Raw genomic sequence first — 12,685 nt, 5'->3', positions numbered from 1 at the left:
CATACTAGATATTGTGCTAACAACAGAAGAAAATTCAGTATCCAGTGTTTCAGTAGGCAAAAATATTGGCCAAAGTGACCACAAAATAAATAAGTTTCAGGTAAATATTCATCATCTAACAGAAAGGAGAAGATTATAAAAAAGCTAGACTACTGATGTAGTAACTGGAAAAAACTGAAGGAATACACCACGAATTTAGAATACGACAAAACAGTGAACATATATGCACAATGGGACTCCTTTGTAGATATATATAAAGAAAATGGCTAAATGTATACAGTACTGTATAGAAAAATTTTACCAAATGGAACTCCACAACCTAAGTGGTTCAACAGAGAAATAGCCAATGCAATAAGAAGTAGAGACAGCAAACATAAATTAATGGGTCCACAGCCTTCAATTCATGAAATTTCCAGGGACAAGAAGTTCAGCTGAATAGTAGATAAATTAGTTAGAAAGGCCAAGATCAATAAAAAGAAAAGTGGCTTCAACTAGTGAAAACAACCTAAAAGAATTTTTTGCATATGTAAACAGTAGAAAACCAATCCAAAACAACATTAGCCCATTAAGAGACTCGGAGGGTAATCTTATAACAAATGATTTGGAAAATACCGAACTGATGAATGCATATTTCACACCTGTATTCACTAGGGAAAAATCAACAACCATTCCTGAACCAGCTAACAAATATGAAGGGCCACAACCAATAAATATCACCACCTTTACACTGGATGTCAAAAAGAAAATAAAAGAACTCGGTAAGTATAAAGCACCAGCTCCAGATGATATTCATAAGAGGGAGATTATAGAACTAAAAGAAGAGATAACCACACACTTTTACAAAATGTTCCGAAAGACAGCCAACGAAGGTAAGGCACTCTGGAAACTATGCAATTTTCCTCCAATCTACAAGAAGGGACCAAAAGGAGAACCTGGTAACTACAGACCTGTGATTCATTTCAGTAACTTGCAAAATTTTTAAAACAATTATAGTAGATTCAACAGTAGAGCATATAGAGAAAAACAATCTCCTGATAGACAGTCAACATGGCTTTATACAAGAGATCATGTGTGACAAATCTTTTGGAATTTTTTAACGTCTAGTATTTATAACAAAAGCAGGGCAAGACTTCATATACATAGACTTTCATAAGGCTTTTAACAAAGTTCCTCATAAAAAATTAATGGTCAAAATTAGAGCACTAGGCATCAATGACGAGCCAGCTGAATGGATCGAAGATGGGTTAAAAAACAGAAAACTTTGAGTTGTAATCAATGGAGAAGCTTCAGAGTGGGTAGCTGTTACTAACAGAGTACCTCAGGGATCTGTCCTTGGCCCACTGCTATTTCTGAACTACATTAATGACAGAGATATAGGATTAACTAGTAGAATAGCCAAATTTGCCGACTATACTAAACAAGCCATAAATGCTGTGAACTCGGAGAGGATCTAGTAAAGCTAGGAGAATGGTCCAGAAAATGGTAAATGCCTTTCAACTGTTGGAAATGTAAAGTCGTGTACATATGTTGTAGTAACCCACAATCAGATTACTTACTGCTGTGTAATGAAATAGAAAGTGTGGACCAGGAGGAAAATCTCGGTATTATTATCAACAAAGATTAGAAGTTCACCAAAAAAAACATAAAAGCTGAAAAGAAAGCACAAAAACTAATAGGCTACATAAAGAGACAATTCAAATACAGAAACAAAGACACTGTACTACATCTGTACACATCACTAGTAAGATCTCATCTAGAACACAGATTCTGGACTCCAAGTATTCAGAAGGAGACAGATAGACTGGAAGCAGTACAAGCTAGGGCCACGAAACTAGTTCCAACACTAAGGCAATTTGGATATGGACAGAAGATGGAACATTTGAACTTATTTGATCCACACACACACACACACACACAGACACTCTCTCTCTCTCTCTCTCTCTCTCTCTCTCTCTCTCTCTTAGGTAAAAGGTTTAGATTCTTATATTTTGTGTAAAATATGACATGTAACATACAGTACACAGGCTAACTTAATCAGTGGGGTACATACACGCATACATTAATTTGTGTTCCAAAATCTCTCACGTGTCCCTTTCTGTACGGACTTACATCGTAGGTCTATGATGAAAGTCCGTATAGAAAGGGCTTGCTATTTTTTTCGTAAAGGTTTATATTTTATTAATACAGTAGCATTATTTTTGGTTTGAGGATACTCTAGTGTTACATGAGTTGCCTAAAAATCTCAATTAAACAAATTCATAACTTCACCGCCGAGTAACAACTGCAATATCCCTCCCTTTCCCTTTCACTCCTCTTCGGTGTCTGACAGTAGAATTCTCCTTTTCCTTACAGCCAATTTTCACAAATAGCAAGTTTTATTAAATCCATGTTTTAGTAGATTCTGGTATTCAAACAAAGCTAATAATAACATATTTTTCTTATGCTTAGTATAATTTATCCTAATTTGTGTAAAATATGTGAAAAGTTACAAATCTATGCAGCGTGCATCCAAAAACAAGCTCCTGTCATTGACTTCGGTGGTTGTTGTTCTTATATTTAGACTTACCATCACGATACTCTATAATACATTTATTCGTTGAACATTATTTACTGACAAAACCTATATCTGAGGAAGAAATTTAGGTTAGTAAATAATTTTTGATTCACATTACTTGGTAATTATTTGAAAGCAATGATGGTATTCGGACAAAAATACTTCAAACCAATAAGCCATTAGGTAACTTTTCCGAGCTAAAAGGGCACCCTTGCGAGTCGGTACAAATCTGCCTCATGAAAAAAATTGACAATAGTATGTTAGTGAGAGGGGTAGCTTCCACTAACTAGCAGACGGGTAGTTACACCTCGCTAAAAAATCTTAAGGCTAGTCTTCCAGCTTCGCAGAAGTATAATTCCTATACTACAAATGACTAAAGGGTTTGTATTTAGTGTCAGAACAAATAATAATTTCTACTATAAATAACAACAAAATTGTAAACATAAAATACACTGCCAAGCCTTCACAATCAATATTTTCTTTGCTAAATTTAAAAAAAAAAAATGAAAACACTAATTTATACTATAAATTAGCATAAGACGTGTTTAAAAATTAATACAATATACTGCATTGAGATATCTCCTTACCTTAAGAATCTGGGAAGACAGGTCCCGAGAAATTGCTTCAACTAATCTCAGTGCTCTCTGGATTGGGTATTTTGTTGTTCTGATTTTCCTCAAGTGGTTGAATATGGCTTGTACCGAACAACGGATCTTTTCCAATTCGGTGGCCGCCAGGAGATCATTGAGAGGGAAGTCTTTCATGAGAGGCGCATAATCATTCACAGTCGCAAGGGCCTGCTTCAATCCTACGAAGAATTTAGGAAATTAATTCTAACAGTTATAGTATGAAGGAAATGGAACAATTGGAAAAAGTATTAACGGGTTAAGTCTTGTGGAATGATCTTCCTAATCGGGAGGTTGAATTGGTGGAACTTCTGAGCAGGCAGGACTTCCAAATTTGTTATTTATTCCAACACTCAATACAAACCTTTTCGCTCTTTATAAGGAAGACTCATCCTTAGGTGGGTGGAAGTCCTTGACCAACTGACTGGGTTCTGACTTGAGGTGTGACTCAGTGCTTAACACGAGCTTAACAGAGGAACACCCTGACACCTCGCTAAATTCTCGAGCATGTGTGAGAGTCAACGGCCTGAGCAATCAATATGATTGTTTGAGAACTAAGCACTGTGATTTATCAACGTAAGAATTATTAGAGTAGAAAACTCCACTTACTTACATTGCCTGACTACCACCTCGCTTGGAGGACAAGAATGTAACAAATGTATATATCATATATAAGATTATGCAAGGGAAATGGTTCAAACCTGTAGACAGAGGAGGCCAAGTTGCAGCGTACCAAGGTGCTGTACCCCAAGAGATGAACGAACGAAGAGGCCAGTCACTCGATCATTCATCCCTGACTAATCCCGGGTAACGTCTGCCCTCAATCATCTCCTACTTGTCCCACAAGGGAGCGTGAGGTGTTTAGAGCACTAGTTTTGCAGCCACCACAGGACCAATGGAGAAAGTTTCTAGGATTCTATGGGTTATGCCTTACAAGTAGTGGGCAGTAAAGGTCGTTTGATGCTACCAAACACCCTCTTGAAATAGCTGCACCACAGTGTTCAGGTAGTCTTCGACTCACGACAGAGATAGGGACCAAGAGACGTGTCATAAGTCGATTTGGACATATGTCGAACTTGAAAAGTGAAGTCAACATAGATTTATTTCGCTGTGTCACAATTCAGTACTCATAGGTCATACAGTATTTCATAAATATGACAAATTCGGAGATAATTTGTATTTTTCCTAACCATACAAACCTTAGCTATTTACATTGGGTATTACTTTCGGCGTAGCTGAAATGACGAGCCATTAGATTTTAACGAGGGTTTCCTACCCTGCGCTAGTTAGCAGGGGTAGGGGGAGGGGTAGCTTGCTACCCCTCCCCCCCCTCACACATCGGTGAAATGTCTCACTTCACTTAGAGGTAGGACTTGCCTTGGGGGACAGGGCTGGCGGGCAAATATGTGTAAATAGCTAAGGTTTGTATGGTTAGGAAAAATACAAATTATCACCGAATTTGTCATTTGTTCCGTAACCGAAATACAAACCACGCTATTTACATTGGATGACTTACCCCTTAGGAAGGGTGGAAAGTCCCCAGCCATACTGGCTTTGGCTTTACCCGGAGGCTCAGAATCCGAGTGAGTCGCACTCGAGAAAAGGAGTCCCTGCACTTCACAAGTTCCTTGCTCCGCAAGGAAACGTGTGGCCTACATAAGCTTGTGTGTGAAGGAAGAAAGTGTGACCCGTCCTAGGCAGTTGACCTGGAGTTCCAGAAGGAACTCTGGGTTAGGACGTTCCCAATACCACCTCGTCAGGGTATGGGGGACGCGACAGTATTGACTCAATACTCGGAACACAAGGAAGCATGGTTTACCTGCATAGGTTTGAGGTCAGCTATGCAGAGACCAGGATGCTGCTTCCCCAGTAGAGGGGATGATGAAGAAAGAAGTAAGGGCCAGACATATTTCTTTCGTTCATGCAGACTAAAACCTGATAACAATGCCCTTAACCTTCTGCTACCTGTCCAAAAAGGAGCCTGAGGTTAGACCAGCTGTTGTGTAGCCACCACAGAGCGATAGAAACGTATCGATACTCCTGTGGGTCACGTCCTGCAGGAAGCGGGCTGCAAAGGTCATTAGACGCTTCCAGACTCCAGCTTGTAGCACCTGCGTCACAGAGTAGTTCTACTCGAAGGCGAGGGACGTTGCAATGTATCCGACATCGTGCTGTAGGGCGACTTGATGGGGGAGGGCCTGGATTCAGGTCGAGATGAATGTCCTTGAGTCTTGAGTCCAAGCTGAAGAGGTATACTGGTGACTCTCCCCTGTGTCCTCCCTGTGCTCCCAACCCGGCTGTACGTGAGGACAAACTGCAGCTGTTCTCAAAGATAACCCCTCGATTCCTTTACTGGCAAGAAGGAGAAGGTTTGGGTCATCTGATACAGAATGGAGACTCAAAATCTTGAAGGAGTCGGACCGAAGGTCCGGGACTCCAAGATTCTGAGTCTAGAAAACAACTCGGGAGCGAACCTGAATGTTGCCTTCCCCTATTCTCTTGAAAGGGCGGAGTCGTACGAGACCATGAAGATTGCTTACACACTGGCCGAGGCCAGAGTGAGCAGGAGCACCGTCCCCCAAGACGAAATACGATCAGAGGCCTGACGTAATGGTTCTTGAGAAGATCTCTTGAGGGACTAAAGAGTCCGAACCATGCTCCATGGAGGAGGTCTCACTCCGACTGGGGGCAGGGACGTTCGCAGCTTCGCATGAGTGAAGAAAGGTCCAGCGGGAAGGAAAAAGTCTATTCCTTTCAGCCTGAAGGCCAGGGAGAGGCTGAGCGATAGGCTTCACTGCCGAGAGCGGAAAAGAGTTTCCTCCCGCCGAAAAGCAATAACTCCGTTATTGCTGGAGAAGAGGCCTCAAGGGAAGAGGTATCTCTCCCACGACACCAACCACAGAAGACTCTCCACTTCCCCTGGTAGACCCCTGAGGATGACTATCGCAGGTGACGCGACCTCCGCTCCGCGACTGTAGCGGGTTGTCTCTTCTTGAGGAGGTGGCGTAGTGTCTCCAGGCGTGAAGCCGAAGCGATGCAACGGCTCGTGAAAGATGCTGTAGTGTGGTTGTTTGAGTAGCCTGTGCCATGGAAGAAGCTCTCCCGGAAGTTCCATCAGGGGAAGCAGAGGTTCCGGAAACCGTTCTGCGCATAATCCCAGTGGAGCTCTCAGGGCCATCGAAAGGTTGACAGACAACCTGATCTTGTTGAGACCCATTCTCAACAGACAACAATGGTGGGAAGACGCAGGCGTCGATGTTGTCCCACCGTCACCGGAAAGCATTTTGCCAAAGAGTCTTGGGGTCTGAGACTGGGGGGAAGAACAGCGGAAGCTTGAAGTTCCAGGCTGTCGTGATCAGGTCCCCCAGGCCAGGACTTGCTGGTTACTATAGGCCAAAGACCCCCAGGTACTCTCTATCTGCGAGGCTCTGCTCAGATGGTCGGAGAGAACATTCCTCTGCCCGGAATGAGCGAGCCGATAGTGGTATTGAGAGGACCTCGGATCATCTCAGTATCTCTACTGCAAGATGCGAAGGTATGAAAAAGCGTCCCCTGCTGGTTGGAATACGCCACTACCATGAAGTCGTCGCGCACGGAGCGACTCTGAAGGAACTGTAGGATCTGTAGAGGGGCCAGACTATGGCCCCTAAGCCTGCCTGAATGATGGGGAGGTATCCTTCAGGTCCTGACCATAGGCCTGAACCGGAACATGCCACCCCCCCTTTTCTTTGACGAGTCCGAGAACAGCATCAAAATGTGGGGAAAGGACGAGAATAACCACTCCCATCAAGAGGTTCCATAGGTCAACCCCCATTGCAGATCTAAACGTTCCGCTGGTCCCATAGGGGCCAGAAAGTCCGGTTAATCGTTGCTTTGATACCACCGGAACTTGGGCCGCCTCACAGGGAACTTATCCTGAGGCGACCGCTCAGGACTTTAGACGGGTCAAATGAGGAAAAGAGACCAAGGAAACGTTCCAAGGTAGGGCTGAAAGCTCTGCTTGACTGAGAACAGGTACTGCGACTCTCCTCAGCCTTGCCACAGTCAACTGAAGGGACGGCTCGGAAAAGGAGGCAACAGCATCTGGTGTTCCCAGGCGGTCACCCATCCAAGTATTGACCAGACCTAACGTTGCTTAACTTCGCTGATCAGACGAGAAGCGGTGTTTTCAACGTGGTATGGCCGTTGACTCAATGTCATGGCTAGATACTCCAGATGTTGAGGCAGAAGTAGAGAAGGCTCCTAGTAAATTACCATGATCCCTCACTCTTGGTAAAGACCCGGAAGCTTGTCCCGGCGCTGAAGAAGGTCGAACCCGAGCCTACCGGAGTTGACCAGACCTCCAAAAAGCAAAGGAGGCGGAAGCCTGCTCCTGAGCGGCCATGAGGAAAGCAGGGAGAGTTCTCTGGGGAAAAACCTGCGATGCCGCGGCGGGATCGCCACACCGCATCTTAAGCAGGAACACCTGTAGTCTAGGCTGAATTCCAACAGCTTCCTGGAAGATGGATGAAATGGAAACTGGAAGTAACCGTCCTTCCGATCCAGGGCCTAAGGAGTCCTGCAGCCTCTTTACCAGTCTGATCGACTCTGCTGTTCCACGCTGGACGAAGTTTGTTCGACAAACTTGATCAGAGCTGAGAGGTTGACGACGGAACTCCCGTCCCAGATGCTTTCCTACGAGAAAGGATCGACTGAAGAAGCCAGGGGGTGAAGCCATCGACGACCCTATGGAGGACCTTCTCCTAAGGCATGGATCCTTCTGTCCAAACGGGCAAAACTCTTGCCGAACCCATGGCATAGAGGCTCAGTGACACTGGATTCGCTGACAGAGACGGAGAGATGGTAAGAGCGAGACGCAATATCCTTGGCTGATCACAGAGATCAAGCAGGAATCGGCATCGGGAATCTGTTATCAGGATGAGAAACCTTAGGCATCCCCCCAGCGTGAGACCTGCAAGGGGGGGGGGGGGGCAATCCTAGAGTTTGTGAACTCTGCCGCTCCCTCTAGGATTACACCTCCCCGGGAGAGCCTCCCGTGCTACCTGTCCCTGACATGAGGGGACTGCTATTGTACACCTATTGTATAACTTAGGCCGACGAGGCTGAAAGAAGAGGCGTTGGAGGCCTGCAGGGTCTGGAAGAAAGCGCCTTGGAGGAGTGAAAACGGAAGTCGACTTCCTCCGCACAACAGCTGTCCATGTCTCTGTCCTTAGGCTCAAACAAGCTCTTCCCAAGGATGGAAGAGTGTCTGAGCTTGTCGACATCCACGGATGAAACACCCAAGGGGAAGCCCTCGGTCACTGCGTCTAGATGTTCCAACATTGAGTTTGCTAGCAAGTTCGAAACTTGGCGACGGAACGCAAAGGTGCTAGAGCCTGAGAGGAGGAAAGTATCTATGATCTTCCTGGAGCTTCCTTGTACAAAACCTCGGGTCGCAACCGAGGAGGGAAAGGACCTGGTAAGCCCCTTCCACGGGATGGAGAAGAGGGAGGGCTAACCCAGTCACCCCTTGCCCGACGGAGAAATCTCGAAAGGAAAACTCCCTGGCACGACCCTTCCAGGGAATGAAATGACGAGGAGGAAGGGCTAACCCAGGTTCTGGAAAGAAGAATGTTGCCCAGACCTCTCTGAAGATTCTTCCTGCTCTTGCACGTGCCATGCTCTGCGTTTACGGGGTGAAGACCGTGTTCTGGAAATACACGCTCCAGAAGACTCGCCAGGCTGGCCGTGTTGCGAAACCCCAACAGGAATCGCGGTCACAATCGCCCTGGCGCTCACGCGATGGTAAACCAACGGTTCGCGTGTGGCCGAACGTGGAAGCGCCCGTGCGCAGGCCCGCAGGAGCGCGGACGAAAGTGCGCGAAGGAGCACAGAAGGAGGGCAAGCGTGGTTGGAGGGGCGAGAGCTGGCGGTCGGAATCCGATAGTTCACAGGCGAGCGATGACCCGTAGGCAAGCAATGGCTACTGCAGGAATCAAGGCGGCACTCGCGGGATGAAACACCGTCGGTTCGCGCGATGGAACACTGTCGGTTCGCGCGATGGAACACCGTCGGTTCGCGCGATGGAACACCGTCGGTTCGCGCGATGGAACACCGTTGGTTTGCGCGATGGAACACCGTTGGTTCGCGCGATGGAACACCGTTGGTTCGCGCGCGGGCGAACATTGGAGCGCATGTGCGCGGGCACGCATGCGCGTAGGCGCGCGGGCACGTGGGTGTGCGGTCGCGCATGCACGTGGGCGTGTAGTCGCGCGGGCGAGCGCAGGCGGTCGGGAGACCGATGGCGAGTAGGCAGGCGATGGCGCGTCTTGGCGAGCGAAGGCCCGTAGGCAAGTGAAGGCGCGATGCCGCGTCTTGGCGAGCGAAGGCCCATAGGCAAGTGAAGGCGCGATGGCGCGTCGGCAAGCGATGGCGCGTTGGCAAGCGACGGCGCGTTGGCGAGCGGTGGTGCGTTAACAAAACACTAGCGCGCAGGCGAAGAATCACGCGGGCGCGTAGGAGATCGCTAACGCGTAAGAGACTAGGGATGGTTAGCGAGCATCGTGCTAATCAGAAGGCGCGCAGTTGCATAAGGGAGGTGAGCGCCGATGCGAGCTGTCAATCAGGCGATCCTGGACAGTCAGGAAAAACTGTTGGCGCCCATTGGTGCGTGGCAGAAAAGGGCGCACAGATGTGCGCTGGCGATTGAAGGAAGCTGGCGCACAGAAGGACAGAAGTAAAGGTGAGAGCTGGCGAGCAGGAGGAAGATCTACGGCAAGACTCAGCTACCGGAGATCGTGGTCCACAGCAGGCGAGTGCTAGATCACTACTGATGGTGTCCAGGGGACCTGACACGCGTGGAAGATCGATGGCAATCGTTGACGCGCATGAGAACGCTGACGAGCAGGCGAACGTTGACGCGTCTCTGGTCGCTGGCGAGCTGGTGATCGCTGGCTAGCAGAAGGGCGACGCGTGGAATCCTGTGCGTAGAAGAAGAGTCCTTGTCAAAATCAACCAATACAATTACATTCAAAAACTAATTGAGACAAAACATACGGCGTAGCAACCCCACCCACACGGGAAGGAAGCTACTCAGACGTAGTAAAGGTAACGTAGTAAGGGTGAACGACCTCAACAGAGAGAGAGAGAGAAAGACCGAAGTCAAACTCGATCGCAACCCATGAAATTACACCGTGGTGGCCTACACACACAAGCACGAACTCTGAAAAGGAAACTTACTGATTTCTATACTCAAATATATACATAAACACAAAAATTTTTTACATATATATTGAGTAAAAGAAAAGTAAGTGATTCAGTAAAGACAAAACAAAAAATGGCTGCCAAGCGAGGACAAAGACAGGCACGACTGTCCATTGTCCGAGCCAAAAGTGAAGTGAGACATTTCACCGGTGTGTGAGGGGGGGAGGGGTAGCAAGCTACCTCTCCCCCTACCCCTGCTAACTAGCGCGGGGTAGGAAACCCTCGTTAAAATCTAATGGCTCGTCATTTCAGCTACGCCGAAAGTAATACCCAATGTAAATAGCGTGGTTTGTATTTCGGTTACGGAAAAAATTTTCTTTTGTATATCATTACAGTATTTCCTTTTCTTGTTTCATAGGATATCATATGCTTTATCAAAGCATTTTGTATTCTATTTTTTAATTTCAGAAGCAGTTTAACAAACAACAATCATCAGCTTTTTTTGTCTTTGGTTGTGATCAGCTGATCTCAAGGTCCTGCTACCGTATTGAGTGCGCGCTCATACTAGTAACAATTTAACCCTTTTACCCCCAACGCTATTTTGGAACTTTCCAACCCTTAACCCCAGGCTTTTTTTTTTTTAAGCACATTTTGCAATATATTTTTTTTTAAATTGTGTTAACAGCCTTAATTTTTGTCATAGAGAGGTCAGGTTGGTCTCATAATTTTGGAAAATGCCTGAAGTTTCTCATAAAGTTATCAAAAATATGCAAAAAATGTAAATAGCAGTTTTTTGCAAGGACGTACCCATACGTCCATGGGGGTAAAGGGATGAGTTTTGTGAAACGTACCAGTACGTCCATTGGGGGTAAAAGGGTAAACAAGGCATATCATTTATAAAATTTCTTAACTTATTTTAAATATTTCCTTGATGAATATCACATCAGCACCAATATGTTACAGGATATAGTTTTCATACAGTTCATTTATAGCCATTATTATTAGTTATCATACGAATACATTACCTCTCATTCTGTGTGTGTATGGGTAGCTCCTTTTCAAAGCCTCATACAGTATTTAATTCTTATTTTTAGTTGATTATCAAGCCTTCATATTTCATTAGACATTATTATATTTGTGTTTGAGTAAGTTAAGAAATTAGATAAATGATACACATTGTTATTTTGAATAAGTTTAAAGGAAATAAACGATATGCATTGTTTATTATTTGTATGTGCACACCATAGCAATACAGTTGCATGACCTTAAGATCAGCTGATGACTACCAAAAGTAAAACAAAAGTAATTGTCAAATATTGAAATGCTCCCGTGATTCTAGCCTTTATTAATAGTTATCATATGAGAGGGTTCTCTTGGCGGCTCCGTCAAGAGCTGCAGGGTTGGAAATTATTCCACATAATGCCATAGAGGAGCTATGAGAGACCTTGAGAGGCTGTCCGATGTTCTAGCCTTGGTGAGTACCCTTCTCATCAGACAAAACAGGGAAAACACGTAAACGTTGTTGTACCCACCGATGTTGGCACACCTCTTGCAAGAGAGCCTTGGGGTCTAGAACTGGGGAGCAGCGGAAGCCTGAGGTTCAGGAGCGTTGCGAACAGATCCACAGTTAGAGAACCCCATAAAGTCAGGACTTTGAAGGCTACAAGGTGATCCAAAGACCATTCAGTAAACCTTATCCGAGATGCTGTGCACAGATTGTCAGCAAGAACTTTCCTCTAGTCTGGAATAAAGCGGGCTGATAGTGGTACCAAGCAGACTTGCGCCCATCTTAGTATTTATACTTTTAGATGGAAAGAGGCTGCAAGCAAGTTCCTTCTTGCTCGTTGATGTGAGCCACTGTGTAGTGTTGTTGTTCATCACACCACTGAGTGGCACGTCAGGAACTGATGATGCTGTTGAAGGACCGGAAAGTTGGCCTTCATCTCTTAAGAGATTTAAGTGAAGGCCCTTTCGGACTCTGTCCTGAGGCCTGAGGTCGTGTGGTGCAGTATGATGCTCCCTCCTTGATGTGTCTAAGCATAGTCTCAAGTCCGGGGGGGGGGGGAAGTTGAGAATGTTACCCACCATCCATAGATTCTCGACTGCCACCCATTCCTTAAGGTTCGTCCAATCTTCTGGTCCCATGGGGATCAGAATGTCCGCAGAATCGAAAGCCTGATTCCATTCGGACTCAGGCCGCCACTGAAGATGACGAATCCTGAGGGGGCCATTGGAAACTAGACAGGCCAGGGACGATAGGCCTAGGTGTCCGAGGAGACAAGTCACTCTGGATTGGGATTTCTTCTTGTCTAGAGAAAGCGTC

At 45.9% G+C, this 12,685-nt stretch overlaps 1 protein-coding gene and 1 non-coding gene across 3 annotated transcripts in view; both read right to left on the bottom strand.

Annotated features, from left to right (window-relative positions):
- The window catches only part of LOC137625988 (dynein heavy chain, cytoplasmic-like), a 770,344-nt gene that overhangs the window by 588,442 nt on the left and 169,217 nt on the right, over positions 1-12,685 (bottom strand). For both annotated transcript variants that reach the window (XM_068357067.1, XM_068357068.1), the window contains exon 8: positions 3,142-3,362. In XM_068357067.1, coding sequence (XP_068213168.1) covers positions 3,142-3,362 — 221 coding nt within the window. The remainder of the gene's footprint in view (positions 1-3,141; positions 3,363-12,685) is intronic.
- On the bottom strand, positions 7,252-7,370 carry LOC137626375 (5S ribosomal RNA). The gene has a single exon (XR_011041034.1). It is a non-coding gene; the product is annotated as a 5S ribosomal RNA (ribosomal RNA).

This window comes from Palaemon carinicauda, chromosome 33 (genome assembly GCF_036898095.1).
Source record: "Palaemon carinicauda isolate YSFRI2023 chromosome 33, ASM3689809v2, whole genome shotgun sequence".
NCBI classification, from domain to species: Eukaryota; Metazoa; Arthropoda; class Malacostraca; order Decapoda; family Palaemonidae; genus Palaemon; species Palaemon carinicauda.
This window is presented reverse-complemented; position numbering and strand designations above follow the sequence as displayed.